The sequence below is a fragment of the Pseudopipra pipra genome, chromosome 7 (assembly GCF_036250125.1).
Source record: "Pseudopipra pipra isolate bDixPip1 chromosome 7, bDixPip1.hap1, whole genome shotgun sequence".
NCBI lineage: Eukaryota > Metazoa > Chordata > Aves > Passeriformes > Pipridae > Pseudopipra > Pseudopipra pipra.
In genome coordinates, this window is record NC_087555.1 from 5,424,703 (window position 1) to 5,449,466 (window position 24,764).

Below are 24,764 nucleotides of genomic sequence, written 5' to 3' on the forward strand. Positions count from 1 at the left end.
AAAACTCCACTTGGATTTGGCCAAGGTATTGCACTGTGGTGGGAAAACACGAACAAAGCAAGAGGGAAGGAGGGAAAGGCGAGATAGTAGTACAGAGGGATGGAAGTCAGATGAGATGCTAGAGAGAAACGAGGTCTGGCTAGACAGCTCATGTAAGCCAGCAGCTCTGTGCTCCCCTCATGGCTGCTTCTCTTTTGTGGTTTTTTGAAAAGTTAATATGCAGGAATTAGAAATGAAATAATTTGGGCAGAGGGCAGTAACATATCTGTCCTTTTGCACTGTCCCCATATCACCTCTTTGATAGCTGAGGCTGCTGTCAGCTTTTGAGAGCTGAAACCACAGCAGGCTCTCAGGGGACATGCACACCTACAGATGGTGTTTGGTTTACAGTAGGTGGGATGTCTTTCATCTTGCCGATCACACCAGTAGACGAAGGGGGTGAACACAAACTGAGCCAGATGGTAAAGCATTCAAAATATGCTTTTTACTTATTTCTTAGGAGCATAAGGTACATTTTTTTTTTTTAACAGAACACTACAATGGACAAACATAACCATCACCAAGCATTAAATGTCTGTATTTCTGATAAAGTTCTTCTCAGGCAGTTTGCTGAAGCAGCTGTTGTGTTTTCAGGCTTTGTCTTGTTCCCTCTCCCTCTCTTTGGCATAAAGGTGGGTGGAAGTGGGCAGCACCACACCCCTGTATTAGAAAGGAAAGCTAACCAGAAAAACTGCACTATGCTGCTTTCCCATCCTCATTCCTGGACCTTCTCCCTCAAGACCTTTACAACAAACCTTAGTAGAAATGGAAACTGTAGAAAGCCAGGTTTTGTAGGACCTCAAGCAACCTAATATATGTGCAGGGTCACCTTTATCCATGTCACTCTTGACAGTCTGTCCTTCAAGCCTCTGGTGCTGGACAGTCACAGCCTCCCTGAGGCAGCCTGTTCCTCCTTCTACTGAGCAGGAGGGTGCTTTTCTGGGAGGATCCACATCCTCCTTCGGGTGGCCAGCATTGCACACAGGTGTATTTTGGTGCAATTAACAGTAACCTGCAGGACTGTGGTCTCCAGTGGAAGCCACACTGAGAGGATACAGTCTTGGATGGAGACAGTACTGCAAAAGGATGCTCTGGGAGGAAAGCACAGGACTGATCTCAATGGATTGGAGATAAGGAAAGATGAGAAATACTCTTAACACTCAGGATGGGTGGGAGGCCACTGAGCCTCCAGGAACTGCCAAAGTGGCTGCTGTGGCATATGTTGATCTCTTCAGACAGGAGGTAAAAATAACCCAGAGCTTGGTCATTTCAGCATTTTTATTAAACAGTTTTTTATTAAACACTCAGCAGTTGTACACGTGGCCCTGACCCTCCCCCCATCAGTGTACAAACCCTGGGAGGTTATGCTGTCATGACACTATGACACAGGCTGTGCAAACCATCTCCGTTACAGAAGCAGTACCCAGGAGAAACCCAGGCTCAGTGTCCCTACTGCTATCATACCAGCCAAGCTGGAAGGTAACTTACAGCAAGCCTCATGTGCTGTTTGATTACCCAACTCCTGCTTCTTTCTTTTCTGCCACCTCCCTGTGTTGCTCAGGCCTTGTGAATGATAGGGAATGCCTGCTGCTGAGCCTGCATGAGCCTGAGGCTTCTAACAGGGATGCCCAGCCCCAAGCAGCTGAGCTCTTCTGCACTTCAGGCTGTCTTTTGGTGGACTTTCACAAACCTGTGATTGCAGCAGGAGTGTGGGCTTTGAGGAAGGGCTGGGCTGCCCTGCATTCAGGCACGTGTGAGCCAGTTGTGTTAGTGTGCCAGGTTTGGTGGTCCTGCTTTGTTGTCACTGGTGCACAAGTGTGGCTGTGCTGCCCTGCAGCTCTCACCTGCTCCTATGGCCTGAGCCACTCAGCAGCTAGGCCCTTGAAAGATCAAAACCCACAGCCACTCCTGTGCGGGCTGAGGAGCTGCTCTCAAACAGCACAAAGCAGTGCAGCTGTATCTGGAACTTTCCCTGCACTCAGTGTTTAGTTCATGCTCAGTGCTAAGGAAGTGGTTTACAGGGTCAGGTCTCTGCTGCAAATTGGTGCAGCACCAGCTAAAGGATGGAAAAGGAGAGTTACCCCTTGCTAAGTATCTGGTCTGCTCGACAAGTCAAAGCTAGTTAACCTAGGGCAAATTTTCCAGTTGGGTAGATGTGTGGTTGCAAATCAAACTACAACAAGCAGTAGCAAGGCAAATGAGTGACTCAAATTATCCAGCTTTGGGAACACTTATAAAAGAAAACATGTAAACAACACCTATACAGCTAATAGGTTAAACACTGACAGAATTCAGTGGAATATATTTCTTTTCCCTTGTTGCTGATGCCCCTGGCACCACCTAATACACGAATTTAAATAAAGACTGCAAAATAAACTCTCAAAACCAACCAGAAGAGACCGCACCAGCAAGCATGCTTAGCTCACTTTTAGACTGGAGTTTTCCATTAGATGGCCCACAGACTAGCAAGGTTTAATGTCAGATGGCAGTGGATTACTTGTCTGTCACTGGAAAAAAAAATGCACAAAAGAGCTATACATAGCTTTGCCTTTAAAGCAAACAGTGGAAATTCAGGACAGGGCTTTGGCATGCCAGTTCCAGCTCTGCCACTTACAAGATGACATTAACAACATATAAAGACTCCATAGTCCATCACATTTGCCTCACATGGTGCAGCCCAGCTACTGAACCACATACTCCCTGGGTGCTCAGTGAGAAAAAGCTTAATAACAACTTGCAGGGCCACAGCCTCAGTTTTCCATCTTTTGTCTTACATAGGCAACGAAATTCCTGCAACTATTTGTTAGCACAAAAAGAAACCGAACAGCCCAACTTACATTTAATAGAAACTTTTTCCCACAAAACGGGATACATAAAATAGCAAAACTCTGTAGCCAACAAAATACTGTACAGTTCTCCCTGCTCCCACCTGCAGCCCTGTGCTTTTAAGGGACACCAGCAAAATTTGCATTCTGTCTTTTAAATTGAAGCAATGTAATAAGATGACTAGAAACGTTAGAGAACTCAGCATGCCCTCAAGAGGATGGATTTACGTTCAGTTAGGTGAAAAATGAATGATGAGTCTGGAAGAAGGAGAAAACAGCTTCCAACTGTGTTTCCACGTGTGGACGGATTCAGGCAGGAAACTGTGAAGCTCAGCTTCAGAGTTCAAATGCAGGGAACTTGGCCTTGGTTGGCACCAGCAGGTCAGCAAGAAAGTAAATTGTTCCAGCCATTCCTGAGGACAAAAAAACCACACTGTGCTTGAGAGAGATTCTCTTTGGACACCCATTTTTTCAGTTATCCAGGGGTGAATAAGTCATGAAGACAGAAGAAAAGGCCCTAAATAATTTCCAAGGTCTGAACCCAGGTTTCCCAAGCAGCTTTGGTATTTCAGTGAGGAAAGTGTTTTGATGTTGATGAAACATTGAAAAGCACCAGGGAAAACACAATGCGTCCTTCCCCCCTCCAGATCCCTCCCTTCTGCTTTCCTGGTGCTCAAGCTTAACACTCTGAGCAGCTTTGCCCAACGCTTGTCCCTGCAATACTGCTGCCCGAGGTCCTCCCTGATGGAACTGCCACTGTAAACAGACATTAGCCTGTGCTACAGGGAGACTGCTCCTGGGAACAGGGTAAAAACAGTGAGTACAGTCTCCTTTCCATCTTCTACACTGAGTTTTGCAACGGCTTCAGTGGCATGTGGGTTTGGTTTTCCTTGGTGCTGGACTAGTTCAGATCCAGGAGCAAAACACAAGCCTAGAGACTGAGGTTACCTTCAAAGAGGGAGAATGGTGTGTCTGGAGTCCGGCACCCGTGTTGGCCATAGCTTAAACACCACTCTGCAAACTGAGAAAAGAGGAACAAAAAGCGTTCAAATGTGGTTAAAGACAAATCCTGAACAAAAATACCACTCTCATCCTCACGCTGCCCCTTGCAGAGCAAGGCTTCTGTGGGAAATCCCTTCTATACAGGCTGGCAGACAGTGACTGCACTGCTGAAGGACTATTCTGGTGCAGCTGGTCAGATCTAGCTGCATGTCTGCCATGCTAGAAACTGGGTTTCAAATGCAAAGGCGGTGCTGTAGAAGGCAGAAGTGAACAATCCCCTCTCCCTTCCTCAGGCTCTTACCTTGCAGGCCCTGTAGAGGTATTTCATGTTCTGAGTGAGGTTGTACAGTGCCAGGAAGCTGTAAGCATTACCAGCTGTCCCATGGCACAGCCCGTAGCCTTTCTTTAGTAACCCGTACTGCCAGATCACTTCTGCACACTGCAGGGCATCATTTAGGTACTGTTGCTCCCCAAAGACCTGCAGGGGCAAGAAACAGTCATCCTTGCTGAGGTGATTTGCTCCAAAGAGCATCCTTGTGTGTTGTGGAGGCCTGAGTTAATTAGTTTCTCTCCTGCTGAAAGTTACTTTGCTGTCTACTTTAAAGGAGGATGTTTTTGATATTGATAAAAGAAATAGAAACTTCACTCACAGTATCTCGGAATGCCCAAATAAGGAACAATATGATCTTAGAGAAGTCCTAGAGAATTTGGTAAAGATGTACTTAAACAAAGAAGATGTAAACTAAGCTCTGTGTATACAAACAAGATAAAATAAAGAACAAACGTAACAGTTTTTGGTGGTGGAACACAGCGATGCTGTACCTGCTGTAGATGCTCAAGAACTGAGGTCAAGATGACAGAGAAGACCCGGAAAGACCAAAAAGGACTTCCAATAGGGGTTTGACTATGTAAACAAACTAATGAATATGTAACGAGTAGGTGTAATAAGAAGCCCTGTCTGTCTGTCATTTGGCACGTTTGATTAGAAGAGCTCTCCTCCAAATGTCCAGCATTCTGAATAAAGAAGAATGCCCTTTTTAACATCTACAAATTGATGTTAAGAAGTTTGTTTCTGCCACTTTTCGATATCAATATGATGAATTGGGATGTCTGATCATTACTTCCCACACAACTAGCTGTCACCATCAACCACCTGTAACAGGACAACCCACACAACTGATGGGTATTTTCAGAAATATTTTTCAGAAGATTAATTTTCGTATCAGTTAGTGGTCCCTGTGTGGTGATTTCACTGTAGCAAGCCATCCTACTCTCAAGGCAGGGCGGGGTCTCATAGCATTTTCTCTGTGATGAAGTCTCACATTAAGGGTCCCCAAAGGGTCTTTGCAAGATTTCTGGTACCTTGTAGGCCTGGATAAGCATGTAGATTACACCTGGTGCCCCATGGCACCAGTGGACGAGCAGGTCTCTGGTGTCACCGATGCATGGAGGGTAATTCCCAGATGGGAACTTGAGCTGGCAGACATAGTCCACACTGGGCTTGATTGTGTTGTGCAGCTTTACTTGGCTCGCTCCAAGGCCAGGCTAAGAGAGAGAAAGCATTAAAACAGGGAGAATTACCATTCTGTCTGTTCCTAAGAGACCCAAGATCTGCCTGAAAGGTAGAAACAAAGCCGACTATGGCTATGTTCCCACTTGCTCCTTGTAAATAAGTAATTTCTTTGGTCCAGGCTTTCACACTTCACAAATACCCACTGGGCCCCTGGTTGCTCTCTGTCTTTTGGCAGGGTCTTACTGCCAGTCCTGCCCTTGCATCCCAGAAACAAAGACTGTCCCTAGCATGTCACCCAGCACCCTAAGCAAGAGGGCTTGCTGCTCCTTTTCCTGAAGATAAGCAGGAATAGCTTCCACACCCAGAGCTGGAGTGAAGAGATAAACTGTCTAAAATCAGTATTAAGGATGAGTGCCAGGGTTGAGTTCTAGCACCTAGAGCATCTCAGCTGTGATGCTGCATTTTCACATATGTTGCTGGGTGATTTCAAGGGGATTACCTCACTGCTGACCTCAGATGGAAGCAAGGGAGTGGCTTCAGTGTCCTCTTCCAATGACACTGCCCCCCACAAAATCTGTACAGTTCTAATTTCCCACAGCAGACTGCAATGAGCACTCTCACCTAAGGATCACACTGTTCCCAGGTTAATAACTGGAAAATTAAAAATCAATATCTGTGGTGTAAAACCATGAGAGAGAAAAGATGTTTGTCTCTTCATATTTCACTTGTTTGCTTCCCCCAAGGCTTTTTCTGCATCATGCTTGGCTGATCCAGGCTTCCTGTACTTCATATGGCAGAAGAGCATGAAGCCCATGCAGTATTTTATGGGAGACTTACACTTAAAATTATTTAAAACATCAGCCTGGCAACAAGTTCAGACACTCCTGTCTCCCCTGCTCCCAGCTAGCTCTTCTGGTGCTCATGGGCAATAATCACCTTGCATCCTCCTCTTGCCAAATCTGCTTAAAACCCACCAACCACCCCTTCCTCTCTGAGCCACAGAGAAGGGTTATATTCACAGGAATTCTGCTTATCCTGTATGTGGGTTTTAACTTTGAGGGTCTTGAAGCAAAGCTCATATACTTGAAACCCGGTGGCTTTTTTTCCCCACCTGTTCTGAGAGTTGGGTCTAATAAAAGATATCACCTATTTTTATATCAAAATAATTTGCATTGCTCACGGGTGCTTTAAAAATGCAATGTTATTTATTGCTGTTATTCTTCTAAGTGCTTAAGCACTGTAAATTTATGCATAAACTGACCTGCATTGGGGAATTATCACCCTCATTTCAGAGCCAGAGTAGGGAATATTGCCAGAGCTCCAATGAGTTGTGCAAAATAGTGAGAAAGACAGCATCAAAGCAAAAGGGTACTGCAGCTCCCAGCCTCTCATCTTGCCCTGCCTGCTTCAGGCACTACAGAACTCAGTTCCTTTATCAAAGCAAAAAGTCCCACCTCTTTCACATTTAGGAACAGGGCCTCCTTTGGATACAAAGGCTTGTCTCACTTTCCTACTACGAATGCAATCTCTTCCACTGTGCTCTTCTCCCCAAGATTCTCACTCCAATGATCTGAGATTGCTCCAAGTAACCAGCTCAAAAAATGCAGGAAGCTCACACATACCAACAAACAGGAATACTTTATAAGCAATTAACATGAGGGGGAAACTCAGACCCAGCTGACCTCCAGGCCTCCATTATGTGACACTGCTGGTGTAATGCAGGTCACAATTCTCTCCATCAAGGAGATTCAATCTCAGTCTTGGAGAAAACCTTCGGCAGTGAGGATGTATGATCAAACACGAGTAAGTCCATCAGACAAGGGAGCTTTCCCAGCTTGACATCACCAAGAACCAATTCAAATGCTGCTCCTTCTTCAAAGAAATGTGAAACAGCTGCTAAGGGGACCTTCCCTCCCCTCCAGTGCCTCTTACCTGCATGAGAAAGTAGTAAATCCCAGCTAAACCATGGGCTGCCCCTACGTAATACTCCTGGTACCACTCATACATCAGGGGGCTCTTTGCTGTGAAATTCCTCTTTTTGGCCAGGTTCTCTCCTGAGGCTACAACTGCTTCCCAGACCTGTGATGGAAACAGATGTGGGTGAGGGAAATGCTGCTGTCTTGGACACACCACAGTGAGTATCCTGACACAGAACTAGAGTTGTTTTTCTGCCCAAGCAGAGGAAAGAGCCTGAGTGAGGGAGTAAAATATATGCCAATTCAGTACTGCTCATGGATTTATATGGACAGCAGAGCGTGCGTGGTGCTTTGTCCCTTTGGAAGAAAAGCAGCAGGGCTGCTGATGTGGCTTCTCCCTTACTGCAAGAGTTGTCTACATCTAGCATTGATTTTTACCTGCCCAAAGATGAGCTGCACGGGAAGAGACAGCAAAAGGCACAGTACCTGCTGAATATGACTTTTAGGGATCTTCTCCTCTCCGAAGTGCTTGTTCACAAACGTCAGTGCATAGAGGTAGCCCATGCGCCCATACAGCAGCTCATCCGGTACCCGTGGGTCAGCCTTGAGCAGGTGGAGCAAACTGGGATGAAAAATTCCCATGGGGGAGATTAGAGGACATTCAAAGCCACGTAACCAAGCACTGAGACTGGCACTCAAAACCATGGTTTGCTCCTTCACGCCCCGCCTGTGCCCCGGCAGACATCAGGCCAGTCTCTGTGTCACAGCCTTCCAGCTACGCAAGGGGTGGAATCACTCCTTCCCCTCTGATTTTTGTTTGGCTTTTTTAGCCTAACCAGCCCTTTATAATGCGCTCACACTATGTGCTTGTGTTTTAGACCACCAGCTCTGGGAAAGCTACTTGAGGGGGAAACCTGGGCTAAATGAAATGGTCAGTATAAAGCTGCTGACTGCTCAGGAAAGGCTGCCCACCATTATTTTCCCATGATGCTGCTGGCAAGGCAAACCCTCTGCAAAAAATGACTACTTTCAAACTAAATTGGTATCCCTTTAATTTGGCTGCTTTGTGTAAAAGTCTCACTCCTAATGCTCAGAAATCATGACAGAAAAGCCCCTTCCTCTGCAAGTAGCCAGGGCTATGCTATCAGTAGAGAAATAGGTGCCTCCATGAGCTAAAAATCTAAGGAGGTGGAGCTACGAATGTTGTTTAACATCAAGCCACTGTGGCACATGTAAGAAATCTGGTCTAGGGAGAGCTGAGCAGCAGTGAGGACAGCTCAGCAGGGTGTGAGTGCTGTGGGCTGTCTGGGGACAGCCTCACACTGAGGACAGCTTGGCTGGCACCAAGCTTTAGCCCACAAGTGCAGAGAGTGACCTCTGCTGCAGACAAGTGTTTTCTTTGCCACTTTTCTATTTTCATGTTGCAAAGTTGGTGATGTTCCTGTAGTGCTAACAGAGACTGACCACTCTTCACACCAGTGCTTTGTAGCCCAATTCACTTTTGATGCAATTTTTCCATTGTTTTACCTCTCATCACACTTCCAGCAGGGCTGGATTCCTTCCCTGTCAGAGCAGCAGGTGGCAGTGTGACTCGATTTGGCTTTATTTTTCTGCTCACCCATGAGACAGAAATCTGAAAAATTCCACCACTTTGCAAATACTAGCACAAGTGGCTGCAAGGCTGTTTCCTGAGCTGCTTCCCTGATGCAAAACCAGCCAGGAAAGCTCCATGTGTGCAGATCTTCCCTGTCACAGTAGTGAGAGGAACAGAAAAGGTGCTTTGGCAGCCTTGGCTCCAGGGCCAAACAATGTGTTGCCAAGAAAAGAAGCAACCAAATGTCCAGAGTACCCTCAGAGCAGAGAAAGGATGCTGGGCTGCGACTCCTCACGGCAGGAATCTTTCCCTGGCACCGGACTCAACGTGAGCAGGGATATTGAAGGAGAAAGAAGGGAACACTGTATCAAGGTGGACTGCCCTGTCTCCTATGTACCACTTAAAATGTGCATTGCTCCATGGCAGAGGTTTCTGATAGATTAAACCCAGGAGAGAGACTTTATACCCCAGGCTAGGACTAAGCACAGGTTCCTCTCTCAGCTGCAGGGGCTGAAAGGAAAGCTGTGCTGCCTCCTCACGGCCATTGTGTCCAAGTCCAAGGAAAGCACAATGAGGAGGGTTTCCAAGGAGAAAAGCAGTGTTTGGACAGATAGGCTCTGCCCAGCAGCAGGCTGGCCAGAGGAGATACTGGCTGGTGATATTGTTCAGCTCTGAGATGTTGGGGAAATGTCAGGTGCAATAGAAGGAATGGATGGATGGGTGAACTGTAATATCCACGGCAGTGATTTTCTGAGGTCTGGATGCGAAATCTTCTTTTCATGGGGAAATCCGGAGCAGCTGGAGCTACTGTTCTTGCTCCTTATCCATTACTGCTTTCCCTCTAGCTGCTTTCCAGGCAGGATCATCAGGGGAGGAAGTCTGCCAGTAGTTTCTGCTGTTTTTGAAATGTGGCCATGCATGCAACAAGAGATGCCTGGGATGCTCCTGGACTGATTGCACGCCGAATGCATTTCTCAGGAGCGAGGGGTAAATCGAGGTCTCTGAAAGGAAGAGCCACTCTTATTCACTTATCAGCCTATTACCTCAACTGTCAACAACCAGCAGTTTCTGGATAGAGGGAAATCAAGGCAGCTGTATAGCAGAATGGGATTTTTATAAGCCACTGGCTCTGAAAGCAAACCTTTGACCTTGTGAATTGGTGGGAGGTGACAGGGAAAAGAGGGCTCCTGGAACATGGCTCAGATTTTCACAGGTTCTTGGAAAATGGGCTGCCCTGAAACAGTCTCTCTAGAGCATAAAGGCACATTTGTTAGTCATGAATTCACTTAGGAGAGAGCAAGCTTCTGTCTCTTCCACTGCAGGTAAAACCCGGCTGATGGATTCCCTCCACAGGCTTTGTAAAGATGAGGTGCTTTAAAAGACAGAGGACAATATGGAGAGAGGTCCTCGTTCTTCACAGCTGTGAGAAAAGCATTTTCTTGCACTGCATAGCTTAGCAACTGTTCTGCAACTAAACAGCACACTCAAAACTCACTTAAGAATTTTGATTAAGGGAGCTACTTTTCAGAGAAATACTCTGTTCTTCAAGGAGCATGGTCAAATTACTGCTCTGGGAATTGGTGGCAGAACAAGGACAGTATCACTGTTCCTTCAAGAAAGACACTTTTGTTTTTCCTCCCTTCAGATGTATTAAGAAACCAATTTCCAAGGTTCTGCCTTTATGATATCATTAGATGGCAATGCAGAATTAATCACAAAATTCCTTTCTGCTGCTGAACTGTAGGCAGAACAGGTGGGAACCAGGGAGAGGAGAGCTTGGCAAGAAAACACGAGGGGTTTTTTCACAACCTAGGACTTTTGTATTGACCACAACTGACCAGCTTTGTCAGACTAGTTCCCTTTTTGTTAGCAAATATATTAAATCATAGTGAGATTTCCCATTTTGTCAAAATATTAAGCAAAATCCAACCCACAGATTATTAAAAGGATAAAGAAGACAGTTCTGTTCTCAGACTGACCATATCCACATGAACCAGAAGCTATTCTTAGTAAAGGGAGTGGGAACTTTGTGTCCAAACCATACAGACACTTCTGATTCCCACCCATGGCTTTTTTTAATTGCTATTATACATCACTTGCTCATGGCTGTTTAGGAGAACTCAGTGTTGTTCTGAAGCATCAGGGGTTTTGTCTTATTTTGTGCTGACCATGTGAAAATGGAAACTCTCTACTGGGCTGTTTCTCACCTTCTCAGAACTGATCTCCCTTATGCAAGAAATGCTTGCAACTGCATCTCCTTAACTCTTTTCCTTCCTCTGCCACATGCTGATCTAGGGTTGCTTGTTTGTTCTTTTCTTGTCTTAAGTACCCAACAAAAATACATTTGAAAAGAGTCTAGGAAAGGCAGGAAATAGAAATAAATTAATCATAACCAGCTGCATTCAGCAGTTGAAAGGGATGCTGTCAATCTTAGGTTTAAGTCAAAGTCAACTAATAAATAGCAAGTGGAAGCAAGTGCCAAAATTAAATCTAATAATTCTACCACATTTCTCCTTTTCATCAAAATGGCTGTAAAACTAAATTGAAGGGTTCTGAAAAAAACACCAAACCCCACCTTCTGTATTTTTTCTTTTGTTTTTATTTTGGCACTTTTTTTCTTCCTGTGTTTATCAGAATTATTTTTAAGATGGCAATACCAGCTGACCAATATCCTTGCTCCCCATGCTGCCATGCAAGAGTGTTTGTCCTTAAGCCACCTCTTTCACCAGGGCAGAACTAGTTCGTACTGCCTTCCTCAGTTACTGGATTATTTCTCACACAAGACTGCAACAAACTGTTTTCAGGCTTGGTAGAGGGTACCCCATACAAGCCCAGACCAGCTCAATGAGCAAGGGGAACATTAGGTCAGAGACATAGCCAGGTGTTTTACCGAGTGATGCAGTCTTCTGCCTGCTTCTGGTTGTGCAGTTTGTGGTAGACGACAGCGGCCACTGCCAGGGGCCCAGCATCGCCACACAGGAAAGTGATGGAGCGTCTTGTCAGGCAGCTCAGGCTCTTCTTCACGTACTCGTGGGCCACCTGAAGGTAGGCTGGGTCTCCATACACATCATACAGGTGCAAATACAGCAAAGCAATGCCTGAAAAAGGAACACGGAGGTTGCACTCACCAGAAAAGTTTAATATTTCTGCTCTCTGCCCTGGCTGTTATAAGGAACCTAAAAACCCATCCCTCTGCCTCCTTTAGGGTATAAGCCTTATAGACAGGCTTCTCAGGCACATCCAAGGACATAATTTTGAGCTGCAGCATCCACAGCTTCTTTTACTGCTTTGCAACCTCCTTGTACCTGGTGTCGCTCGTGAGTGGACAACAGGTCAAGACAAACAGCAGTGTCTGACCCATGAGAGCCTGGAGAACACCACACAATTACATACAATTACATACAATTGTAGTAGCAAGGAGCAAAAGATGAGACCTAGACAAACCCACCTAAGTCCATAAATTGTACCTGTGACTGTTGGTCAGCAGTGGAGGGAAAAAAAATCTTTGGGCAAGATGGTACTTGTGGCAGAGCAGTGCTGGGTTGTTACCCTCTATTTTTTTCCATGCCAGGGGGTAAAGGGCTGGGTCACTTAGCTTGGATTTTAAAACAAAGTGACATGCCACCACGATGGAGAAGCAGTATCCTTAGGACATCCTAGTTGACTCTTTCTTTTTTTTTTTTACTTCTTTTTTTCTTCCCTCCCACTGGGAAGCACCAGCAAGGTTGTTACAGCTCCCTGGACACCATCTCCTGCTGCTGAGCAGGTGCCAAGCCCTACAGCAAGGTCTGGTGCATCCTAGAAAAAAACCCAGGGGTTGCTCAGCTCTCCTCTGCAGCACATCACTCATGAGATCAGCCCTTATGTGAAACACAAACAGCTACCTGGAATGCTGGAAAAGGCTGCATGGTCCTCTCTGGAGGTTTCACAGAAATTTCACAGAATATTCTTGAGTTGGAAGGGACTCACAAAGATCATAAAGTCCAACTCTTAAGTGACTGGCCCATATTGGGATCAAACTCACAACCCTGGTGCCATTAGCACAAAGCTCTGAGCTAATCTCAGGGATGTTTTCAATGGGCTGGTCAGCTACAGAAACAACTCCATTACTGAGCACTCAGATTACTGGCTGTCCCTTGCCTCTGTCTGCCCTGTCTTCATCCAGCTCTTGAAGCTTTTAGTAGGTAACTGAGGAGTCCTCAGTAAGGCTGTGTCTGAAAGGTCTGCCACATCTGAACCATCCTTCTGATCTGGGAGGCATCCTCAAACATGCACTTAAGAAAGCTACTCACCTACATCACTTGGAGAAAAGCTTATTTCTCCCCTGACCAATAACCATTTCTAAGAAGACTCAGGTCCTGCATTTAAGCCTAAATGAATAGAGCCAATCTCTGCAGATTTTGATGTGATAAAGTGAAGGGGGCAAGCATGCTGTAAAATTACTTTCCATGGTACTGAAAACAATTTCAAAATTAGATCAACTTCTCATTTTGCATGCATAATCTCCAAAGTTTTGGGCTACAGACAAGTCAATTCTGCATGTATATCATGTATAAAATTTCCTTTTCCTGCTGAAGCTAATAAACTTGTCCTCTCTCTAAGCAATTCAGTGCTAGTAATTCCAGAGAGAGCTCAGATGTACAGTGCCATCACTCAAGCATATAAGGATGTGGATATGAAGCCCTTCTTTGAAGGGGAACCCTCTTTTTCCAGCTAGCAAATGTCAAGTGACTCTCCTTGATTTATTTAGCACCTAGCACAGCTTCTAGACTCTAGCCTGATAGATGTCTCAGCACAACTTGCACTCTTATCTGCTTTAATGTACAACTTTTAGCTTTGTAAGTAGCTTCTATTCCCACTACCATCATACCACCCTAATTATGTACATAACTACCATGCCAAGAGTACTGCTAGGATTGAATTCTTAGAACGTGAATGTCTCAGCACTGTTCTCCTCTGACTTCTTTGCCTCTTCTATTTTAAAACATTTCTCACCCCCCTTCCTCCCAGGCCCAAGCATCTTTGGAAAGACTCCAAAAAAAACCCCACCAACCTGTACTAAAGGATGAAAGCTGCTTCCCCAAATCATTCATATTTCCCTTTTTTTTTTTTTAAACCCAAAGGCCTTAAAAACTGAACTTTAAGTAAATTTTCTTAACTCATTCTTCATAGAATTCGTACTCCCAAGCTGATCCCAAGGGCACAAGCAGTGCTGCCTTCAGCCAGCTGCTTGCTGGGTCTGTGAGCCCCAAGGTGGGGAAGACTAGCAGAGAAGGGCAGGCCCACGCATAAAGAGCAAATGCTGACAAGTGTATGCAGAGGGACACAAAATGCAGCGATCTGGGTGGGGGATATCCTGTACTGACCCATGTGCCAAGATGTAGGTAGAGTATTTCAGAGGCAGTGCAGGTTGGAGACAAGAGTTTTCACCCAATGAACTTGGCTCAGCTGGGCAGTGTTGCTCTGCAGAAGCTATTCCACAGCTCTGCCTCACTCTCTCTTCTATAATACCCTCCTCATTCCAACTGAGCAGGTAGGATTTGCTGACTGACCAGGTGTTAGTTTGGCATGCTTTATGTGCTGTACATCAGTCACATGGGGCTAGATAAGCTGTGGATCTGCTCCATTTCTCTGTGTCCTGGAATTCTATGTTCAGTATCCCAGTTGGAAATGTGACCTATTTTTGTGACTTCTGAGACTCCTGACTGTTTCCAGCAGAACTGCCACACAGTGGCTGCCTGTGGCCTGCCACTGCCAAAGACATCTGGGCTTTGTTCTGTTGATCGCTTACGACTGGATGGACCACCTTCTCTGGAGTTTCTCAGATGTCCAAGTTTTTTGCTCCTTGCTGTGTAAGACCTGCTGCAGAGCCACATATGATGGGGAACACATCAGGCAGCCCTTGATGGTGCAGGCCTGCAGTGAACACGTGCTAGTGACAGCATATCCTTCAGCAGGACTCTGAAGATTGAAACTGCCACCTCCAGTGTGGAGTGTCAATGCCCGAGATGATCACTGCAGGAAATCGGGAGGCAAATTCTGCAGATGCCAGAAAAGTTCGTGCTTGTGAGCTAAAGCACTGCTGAAAGAGTATCTCATCCATATGACCATTCTGTTGATCAAAGAGAAGTAAAGCTATGCCTCAACTTCCCTGCAAGTTTGGACTTGCTTTTTATGTTGGATTGCACTACCACTGCAAGCAGTTATGCCATTCTGACTGTTCTGAACAAGATGCCTCCTTGCCCACCAGGAGCTGAGCTGCGATGTGGTCCTTCCACAAAGGACAGTGGTTTTCCAAAAGGGGAAAATCTGGTCACCAACTCTGGACCAGTTCCAAACTGACCATCTACAGCCATAAAGACCTCAGAGATCTTGTGTTGACCCAGGGAAGTAAGTCAGCCAGCACCCTCAAAGCAGGATGTCAAACACAGAGGGAAGAAGGAGAAACCTATCTCCGCACATAGTGATGAAGCCTGGTAGTGTCTAGTGAGACAGCTGATTTTAATGAGACAGCTGATTCATTTTAATGAGTCAGGCATGGGGTAAAAGAGCAGGGATGGCATAGCTTTATTGTCCAGCTCAAAGTATAATAAGCATCTTTTCAGATGCAGATGCATGGGATGTTATCTTGTGCTCCTAAATGCATGCCAAAGCCATGCTGCATGGGACAGTGAGACATCTCCTCTAGAAGGCTGTATCATCCATGTTCATAACTTTGTGGGGAGCCACAAGTGCATTTTACTACAGCTTGCCTCAGTGCACTGTGGGACATGGGACATTACTCAGGTGCCTCAGCCTCTCCTGCCTTACAACCTGGGTTGCTTCTTTTCTAAAACTTTTTACTCTATCATAAAATCCTACAACAGGTTAGGCTAGGAGGGATCAATGGAGGTGATCTGAAGATAAGGCCAACTTCAAACTTACATGGCGTTGCTCTGAGCCTTGTGCAGTCAAATACTTACAATTTCCAAGAAATGGAGATTTCACAAAAACTACCCAGCAAGCACTTGGCAGGAATGTGGTTTATGTGGGTGACACAAAGCACTCTATTATCTGTCACCAAATGCAGCCTCACTGACTCTTGTTCTGTAGGGATTATCTGAGAATTTCCATTTTTCTAAGCAGAACTCTCATCAGGAGACTCAAGTTCTCTGTGTTTTGAGGTTAAAATGAAAATATTGCACTAAAGTGAATGAAAGCTGTTTTTCCAGAAGCTTTCCTGAACTGGTATGGTTGAATTTCTATTCATTCTTAACTGACTTCTCTTTCATCTGGTGTGCCTTTTGAAGAGTCCCCTCAAAAGGCAACTCAGTCCTGCTCCTCCATCCCCAGGGGCAGATGGGCCAGCCAAAAGCTGTGGATTGGACAGGCCAACTGCACTCACCAGTCTGTTTCAGAGGCCCTTGAGCTCTGAAAGCCATGACATTGCCAGAGAAGGGAACGCTCACATGGGAAACAAATTCCAAAGGCACTGCCATAGGGTTGAGGAAGGGGAATCTCTCCCTTAAATACCGCATCACCTTGGAAGGACACAACAGTCCAGCTGGCACTGGACTCAGGAGATTCCTAAGCGTCTGCAGCTGGCTGAGAGGTGACAGGAGTGAAGTCAGTTTTCCTTCCTTTCCCTTCCCATCATCTGTGCTCCCAGTCAAGGCAGTCTTTGGAGCAAGGCTTTTTGCACTACAAGAAATACCAACAGGCATGTACGTACTCCTTGGAACCCTCGTGCTAATCTTTTGAAAAGAGAAGAGGCAGCTGTACTCCTGCCAGGATCTGAACTGCTTCCAACTCTGAACTAGCTTACAGCAGTTTACCTTCCCTCAGTCAACACTGGGATGCCAGTGAAACAGATTAAGACCACAGAAGCTCTTCCAGCAGTCTTGCTAAACTGATTAAAAGCCAAAGCAGAACACAACAGCCGAGGCTGGTCCGTACTCAGGCATGTACCAGATGTTGCCTATGGGGCTCTGATCTCTACTGAATGAAACCATAACAACCTGATTCAAACGTGTTTTGAGGGCACTCAGCCTCCATAATCTTGATCCAAAGTGTGTTTCCACTGCCTCTGAGCTGAAAATATAAGTCCTTCCCTATGCCGGCATACGCTGCGTATTACCTGAGTGTAATGTACTACACTCAAGTATGTTCCATTTCACACAGAGTTTGTGCCAAGAGAGCCATATTTCAGATCTCTCTTATTAGTGGCCATGAGTCTGATTTCAGACTGCTGGGCAATGATTTACATGAAGAGATACCCAACAAGCCTTTTCTACATAAGCAATTACAGGAAAAAGCTGCTGTCTTGGCCCAATTAATTTTGTCTCTGGAAACCAGCACTGAATAAATTAATATAGCTAGGATTAGAAAGAAGGGAGGGTGACAAAGTTACAGTGTAGTATCTGCAAACTTCGCTCCGCTGGCTGTGACCTGCAGGAAATCTGCCCATGGGTTTTTCTGTAATCCTATTAGCCAAGGCAAGAAGGTGGTGTGCTCATGAGGAATGATCTCTGGAACAAAAAGAGATGACTCCCTCCCGAGAAGCTCCCTTCCAAATAAAAACAAGCTGAAATCCTACCACAGCTCTAAACCACTGTTTCACAACTGCAGTCGCTTTCCAACATGAAGCTCCTTAGGACCACCTTAAAGGAAGGAAATATGGCCTCTGGGGAAAGGTGTCTTCCTTTTCCCCTAAGAATTTAAGTGTATTCCCAACATCAGTTAATTGTCCTCCCACTTTACTTCCTGAATTATTCTGGCCAGAGGCAGACTCTATCATCATGACTGAAGACCATATTTACGTGCGGACTGCTTTTCATTGCAGGGGACCTCAGAGCAGGGTCACACAGCCTAGAAGACTGAATGCATTTTCCAAGGAGAAATCAGCCACCACTGAGCAAAAATGCATAAATTCACAGGCAGTAGGAGCAGAGTGCTGCCAGGCAGCAACTGATGAAATCAACGTTCTCCCACGCTGGAATTTAATACTGGCATCCTAGCATTTCTTATGAGCTGCCTGTCTGCCTTACTAAAAATTTTAAGCAGGCATTTCTGGAACTGTGGCCATCAAGCTGCAACTTCTGTTTAGCACCAACATAATGAACACTACTCTCCCAAGCACACTGTTGGCATCAAGTTCCACAGCACCCACACACAAGTGCTTTTAGCCATACCCAGACTGTGCTGTAGAAAGTTGCCATTTAGGATCACAGTGTACTGCCAAAAAAAAAAAAAAAGCAGCAGCAGCAGCAAAAAATCTTGCAGCAAGCATGAGATTAATTGCAACTCCCCTGGGGTCTCTCCCTAGGGCCTGGCACAACAGCTGACAAAGCACACAGCAGCAGCTAAGGATGAGGCACAGCATAAGGTGTGTCCTCCCTGGCGCCAGTGGGTAGGAATAGGGAGGAGAAGACAGGGCACGCTACCAAGGAAGGAAAACTAGGATGAAAACGCAGAACAGGAGAAAGACAAGCTCCTGGAAGCTTTGCACACAAGAGTTAGAGTGAGGAAGGCTTTCACACTTCGTTATACTCACATTTGCATTTCTGCTCCTTCCAGCAGGTATTGGAGCAGGACTAGCCCTGGCTAAGTAGAGGGGCACCACCTGGGGAACAGGACTGAAGAAACTTGCCAATCAGACAAGGTCATCAGATAAAATTCAGCCCAGAGAACATGGACACTATTTCAGGCCATCAGCTCACTGCTGCCATATGCAAGGGCTCCTTGCAGGTAACTGACCTACCATGTGCACCTGCCTACTTCACGGAGCACTGGTTTTGTCGTCATCCCCACCGTGGCCAGATTTGGAGCCAGTCCCTTCCGAGGCTCCCACGTCTGCTCTCAAGCAAGTGGTGACTTGCTCTGTTGCATAAGATCAGCACTATTAACCAAGAGAAGACACAATCCTGCCCTACCACACTGTGGTCTTCCCTCTGCAACTTCAAACCTGCTTCAAAACTGAGGAGTCCTGAGAAAGACATCCCTTGTTTTAATGGATTAAAACATGTGGAAGAAGCACCGTTCTTGACATGGATCTACTGTGACCATTCCAATGGCCAAATCCCCACAGTCTGCCTTGGCCTGCCTTAGTCTCCTCTGGAGAGCTCCTGCCCCGTGGGATCCGACCCTACCTGCCCAGCCGGTGTACGCGGTGCAGTCGTGCGGGTCGGCGGACTTGAGGCCCCTTTCCATCTGCTGCAGCAGCTCCCTGACTTTGTTATTCAGCCGCTGCGTGAATTCGGGGGTTAGCTGTGGAGAGAAAACCCACCACACGTGAAGGAAACACCGGCAGGCGGGCGGGCATTGGTACACCGGGGACACCCGGCGGGCGCACAGCCAGGGCACCGCATGTTTTAACCAGGCAGGTCTCTGCTCTGCACACCCCGGGCAGCTCCCCCGGCCCCGCTCACCCTCCCGGCCGTGTCGAAGTAGCCGGTGGCCAAGGACTTGTCATAATCCGCGTAGGGGTTGGGGAGCGCTCGCTGCGCCATCTCGGTCCCGCTCCACTCAGCCCGGCCGCGGCCCGCCCCGGCTCCGCCCCGGAAGGAACGTCCCTTCCCCTTCCCGCCCCGGGGGGAAGGGGCTTATTGCCGCCGGCCGGCTGGAGCTTGTGGGCCATTTTCTGGTTGGCTCCGTAGGGTTTAAAGCACACTGCAGCTGGCCCTGCGGTGTGTTGCAGCAGGCTCTGTGTGATTTAGGGGCCTGTGTGGAGTTTAAGGTCCCTTGCAGCTGGCCCTGTGGGGTTTGATGGCCCATTGCTGCTCCATCCGCATTTAAGGATGCTTGCATCTGGATCTGCGGGGTTTAGATTACACTGTGGGGCTAAGGGTCCCATGTATCTGTCTCTGTCTGATTTAGGGAGCCCTGTGGGATTTAGGGCTCCGAACAGGTGGCATTGTCGGGTTTAGGGAGCCTTGTGGGATTTAGAGGTTTCATGTAGCTGGCCCTGTGGGGTTTGGTTCAGCTGGCCCCATAGGACTGGCAGGCCCTGTGGGTTTAGGATTTTGAAGTCTTGAGGGGACAGGCACCATGTGGGTGTGGTGTCCAGCTGGTGATAGAGAGTCAGTGCAAGGAGCATGTGTTGAGTCCTGCTCCCTTCCAGCAGCAGAAGTTCCTCACTTGGGTTGGGACCAGGCCTGGATGGGGGTCAGGGGCCCTTCCTTGTTCTACCTTGCTGAGCTGCTGCATCTCACCTGTGCTGTCTGAGCCACATACTCCTCAAGAAGAGGTAAGGTCCCTGGGACTCAATGGCCTGAGCAGTGTTTCTCATCCCAAATGCAATGTAGCTGTGCTGCCCTGGCATTGGGGATCTCCCTGCCGTTGTTCTGGGGCAGTGTGACCCTTTAGAGCCACCCACATACCGTGTACCCATATACAGGTAACAGGGAGCATTCACTGGGCTCTGTTGTCCTTGTGTGCTGTATTTCTGCACCCAGGCCTTGCTGCCTGCACAGTAACTGCTGTCACTGGACCCAGCTCCCCTTTTCTATCCATGTGCCCATTTTTTATTACAATATGTAAAGTCAGAGCTCAAAGAAAAAAAAAATAAATTGTTTCAGGAGATGGTGAGAAAAAAACAGAAAAGAGGGAATCCCAATTATTCGATTCCTTTTTCGGTCAGCTGTTGCTTGTTTAGTGAATTTCAATCATGTCAACTTTGCATTCAAGGCAGGGAGACGAAGTCCAATCCTTCTTTTTTTTTTTTCTTTTTTTTTTTTTTTTTTTAATTTTTAATTTTTTTATTATTATTTTTTATTTTATGTATTTATTTGTCTGAGAGGATTTCCTCGGGGCTGGTGTGCCTGGTGCCATGTGCTTATATTTTGCTTTACGGCATGCGACCCTGAGCGGAGCAGTTAATAGGCGAACAGCTCTGTAGCGACCTGTCTCCAGTGTCGGTAGCAGCAGCAGCAGCATCCCATTTAAGCTATTACACATCTCTAAATGCAGCGTGGTAGCTTTAGCCGATCGTTCAGGGCTCAGCCACTAGATGACTCTGTCACACAAGGAAGAAGAGGGAGGAGCCCGGCTCTGCTTCGCGCACCGCGAAGGCAGCCGTGCCCTTGTCGGTGCGGGGCGGGGGGGTGTTTGCTGCGTGAGTAAGCAGCAGAGAGCAGTGGTTCCGTGTATCAGGCCAGAGCCCCTTGGAGAAACACACGTAGCAATCCTGAGGTTTAGGCACAGCACAAAAAGAAATTGGATCAGCAGGGCTTTTCCGCGTACAGCTTCGCTGAGACTGGACCTCACTGTCCCCAGGGAAAGGGCTGCCCCTGACTAAAACACTGCAGAAAGGCAGGCTTGGATGTGGACCTAAGAACACTGTTTCATGCTCTGGACGTGTCCCTAACCCTGCAGGGTTTATTTTTCTCTGGAGAAACAGAGATGGTGTACTGAGGATTACGAAAGGAGGACTCATCCCGGCTGACACAGGGCCAGCACAGCTGCCTGTTGCTCAGCCACAAGCCATGCTGGCCGTGCCAGGAGATGGTGCCGCACTTTGTTCTCCAGAGAGTGACATCTCTTGATGGGTTGCTGCCTGTAACACAGGAACAGAGCTTGCTGTGTGCCGGAGAGTTTCCTGCTCTTCTTGCATTTTAGATACTTTGCCCTGTTTTTGGTTTCAGAAGCGCTTTTCAAAGCTTGGCCGTTAAGGATTGAAAATATTTTGCCAACTCGTAATGTTGCTCAAAGCAAAGAGGCAGTTTCTTCACTACATTCTCACTCTCGTGTCTTACTATCTTTCATATGTATTATTTAAGGCAAGTGGAGGGTGGGAAAAGGAAATGCATAACACCACAGCATATCCAGTGTGGTGAGCTTGTAAGCTGATGACTGTCAAAAGATAAAGAATTTCTCATTCCTTCTTTTGCTTCGATGTTTTTCAATTATTGTTTATTTGCCTTTTGGAGAAGCCTAAAATGGATTGCACTGTGACTTTTTCAGGGGAATGCAAGCAATGAAAAGATTAAATTGATCTCAGTTCCCCATGTGATCCTTTGCAAATCTGGAGAGAGTATATGTTAGCTGAATGGCAGGACGGATAGAAATGCTTTTAGGCACCTTTACTAGAGAGCATAGTGGCTATCAAAATGGGTGCTGTCCCAACAGAAGGAACATAGTAGCTTGAAACAGATTTATTCACGTCTTTAGCTGCATCTCATGGAACCCATTTTCCTGGACAAAAAGCAGAATTGGCAACAGAAAGCAGTCTGAATTGCCCCAGCTCCAGCCATAGTCATAGCTGGTACTAGGCTGATGCTTAAACACAGGTCTCCATATTTCTTCCACAATATTCTGCCTTTATTTTTCCCTCTGGGTTCTTGCTACTGAAGCAGCAGCCTTTTCTGCCTCTCCCAAGCAATTATTGACACTTCTGGTGCCTGTGAAATTACAGTCCATCTGTTGTAGAGAGCTGATAATGAAAGGATGGTGGCAAACAGAAAACTGGAAGCATTCGCATTGTATCAGCATGGCTCTTCTACCTGCTGGATCTCACAGATAAATGTACTAGGTAGGGGCAAAGTCTGATGAAAATACCTGTATTTGCCAGGATGAGGTGTTGTGGTAATGGTCAGGGGAGGAGGATGGCTGGGGCAAAGCCTGGAATTTGTATGGATGAAGGCTTTAAGCTTCGCAGGAATCAGCAGAATAAAAAGTTTGAGTATTTTCCAAAGTCATGGCTTGAGACCAATTTCTTCTGCTATTCATGCTGGAAATCAGACCTATGCTGCCCAAAATGAGCATCCAGACTCTTCAAAGCATGCTTCTGAGTGTGCTGCAGCTGTAGGTGGATTGTTAGGGCCAGAAGGGAAGGAGAGAGAGAATTTGGCTATTTGGAAAGGTTAAATGTAATTGCAGGAATGCATGACTGGCTGACTCCGTGGTAACACTTCTGTAAAGCACTTTTCTGGGGATGGTATCCCTACAACCCTACCTACCAGCTGATATTCTCTTTCCACTGTATCAGTATTCTGTATTTTTCAATCTGTATTTCCTCCCTCAAGTCAGAAATGACAAACTAAAGCTCTTCTTGACCATGTAGGGCCTATATAAGTCAACTCCTCATATTTGCTGTGTTCTCCAAAGCACAAGCTGTCATTGAGACCTCTGTGATCAGAGTAATGAAATGAAAACTTCTCAGTTGTACTTAGCTCATGTGGATTTTTGTCAGGTTAGTGCAATTTCATTGCAATGGATGTGGTAGTTTATGGTTGGTTTGGTTATAATAGATTGTAGCATGATGGAATCTATAGGAAGTGAAAATAAATGAATAGAATTGATTTTTTTTTTTAATTTTTGGCAGTGGATAATGATGGGAAACTGAGTATTTAAATTAATTTAATCAGTATAGGAAGGTGAACAAGCTACCTTTGTACTACTCTGCTTTACAATTTGATTGCTCATTTTACTAAAATCTGATATAATTATGACCACATCTGTTCATGAAGTTAACTATCTCAGCACTAAACTCTGTGTTTAGGGCTCTTAGTTGCAGGCAGCATAAAGATACCCGCATATATTTAATATATTCAGGCCCCAGCTTTGACACTTATGGGACTAAGCCACAGATGTGGGTGTTTGTTTTCTTCTTCTGATGTCACTCCTGACTTGGGCAGTGCAAGGAACTCGATCCTAGTAAGTTCAGAGAGCAATTGTCAGAGCATTACCCAGACAGGCCTTTTTGGTGCCTCCAGCTCTGTGGTTACTTCTTGTGTTCTCACAGAGGGAGATTAGAAAAAAAACATAAAGCATTTTGTGTTACCTTGGCCTTATCAGTGTGAACAGGGGCTCCCTAGTTTTCCTCAGTGATCATGTGCTTTGTCTTTCCTGAAGCTGAAAGTGGCAAAATGGTTCAGTATTTGAGATCCTGTCTTCTTCAAATGAAAGAACTAGGACCCTTCTGCCTTTGGACATATAGTGATTTCTTCCCATGGGATGATTAATTTAAATCCTGCTGAACATTTTTTGGTGTCAGAGTGAAATGAGTGATGGGGACATTACACTGCAGAATATCTTCAGGGGGAGGGCAAGCTGATTGCACCCAAAGCCTCAGCGCTGGTCCCACTCACGTCAGCCAGGGCTGTGTGCCCTCTTTTAAAGTGGGCAATAAAAGCCCATGCTCCAAAGTACAGACTCTCTTTAGGTTGTTGTGGAGAGGAGCCTATTTCTGGGAATTTTGCTAAGGAAAATGCTGATGTGAAGGGCTGTATTTGTAGAAGTACAGCAGTATGTATTACCCCCAGCCACCAGTACAGGCTGGGGGCTGACCTGCTGGGAAGCAGCTCTGTGGAGAAGGCCCTGGAGGTCCTCATGGACAACAAGCTGTGCAGTGTGTCCTGGGGGCCAGGAAGGTCATTGGTATCCTGGGGGGCATTAGGAATAGCTTTACCAGCAGGTTGAGGAAGGTGATCCTGCCCCTTTATTCAGTCCCAATGAGGCCACATCTGGAATGCAGTTCTGGGCTCCCTGGGACAACGGAGACATGGAGCTCCTGGAGCAGATCCAGTGGAGGGCTATGGAGATGATTAAGGGACTGGACCATCTGTCTTAGGAGGAAAATCTGAGGGAGCCTGTTCAGCCTCTAGAAGAGATGACTGAGAGGGAACCTCATTGATGTCTATCAGTACCTTCGAGGGGATGTCAGGGGATGGACCAGGCTCTGCTTGGTGGTGCTGAGCAACAGCACAAGAGGTAACAGGCAGGAACTGATGCACAGGAAGTTCCACCTGAACACAAGGAAGAATTTCTTTACTGTGAGGGTGACCGAGCACAGGATCAGGCTGCCCAGAGAGGGTGTGGAGTCTCCCTCACAGGAGAGAACAGGGTAATGGGAACAGTGTGGATGCAATCCTGTGCCATGTGCTCTGGGATGACCCTGC

The 24,764-nt window shown here is 46.4% G+C and overlaps 2 protein-coding genes across 9 annotated transcripts in view; one reads left to right on the top strand and one right to left on the bottom strand.

Annotated features, from left to right (window-relative positions):
- CPS1 (carbamoyl-phosphate synthase 1) overlaps window positions 1–24,764 on the top strand; it is a 170,427-nt gene that overhangs the window by 45,843 nt on the left and 99,820 nt on the right. The window contains exon 1 of one of the 6 annotated variants that reach the window (XM_064661944.1): window positions 19,890–20,113. The exons of the other annotated variants lie outside the window; for them this stretch is intronic. The gene's annotated coding sequence lies outside the window, so the exon portion shown is untranslated. Of the gene's footprint in view, window positions 1–19,889; window positions 20,114–24,764 lie in introns of those variants that run through there. 6 annotated transcript variants of the gene reach the window in all.
- LANCL1 (LanC like glutathione S-transferase 1) lies at window positions 1,304–19,426 on the bottom strand. 3 transcript variants are annotated; one of them, XM_064661961.1, is made up of 9 exons: window positions 19,296–19,426; window positions 19,017–19,134; window positions 11,780–11,987; window positions 7,782–7,917; window positions 7,312–7,458; window positions 5,229–5,411; window positions 4,168–4,344; window positions 3,813–3,885; window positions 1,304–3,277 (listed from the first exon to the last, which is right to left on the bottom strand). In XM_064661961.1, the coding sequence occupies exons 1-9, from the start codon at window positions 19,374–19,376 to the stop codon at window positions 3,201–3,203; spliced, it is 1,200 nt and encodes a 399-aa protein (XP_064518031.1). In that variant the 5' UTR covers window positions 19,377–19,426; the 3' UTR covers window positions 1,304–3,200. The 3 variants fall into 3 exon arrangements, with proteins under 3 accessions (XP_064518031.1, XP_064518032.1, XP_064518033.1); XM_064661962.1 differs by lacking the exon at window positions 7,312–7,458; XM_064661963.1 differs by lacking the exon at window positions 4,168–4,344.

Excerpts from the sequence above, each read along its gene's own strand:
- LANCL1 (XM_064661961.1), bottom strand. The coding sequence starts at position 19,376 with ATGGCGCAGCGAGCGCTCCCCAACCCCTACGCGGATTATGACAAGTCC. Across the intron at positions 4,345-5,228 it reads TGCTTATCCAGGCCTACAAG|GTCTTTGGGGAGCAACAGTA; the intron begins GTACCAGAAATC and ends TTGCCCCTGCAG. Across the intron at positions 3,886-4,167 it reads ACCTCTACAGGGCCTGCAAG|TTTGCAGAGTGGTGTTTAAG; the intron begins GTAAGAGCCTGA and ends CTCTTTTCTCAG.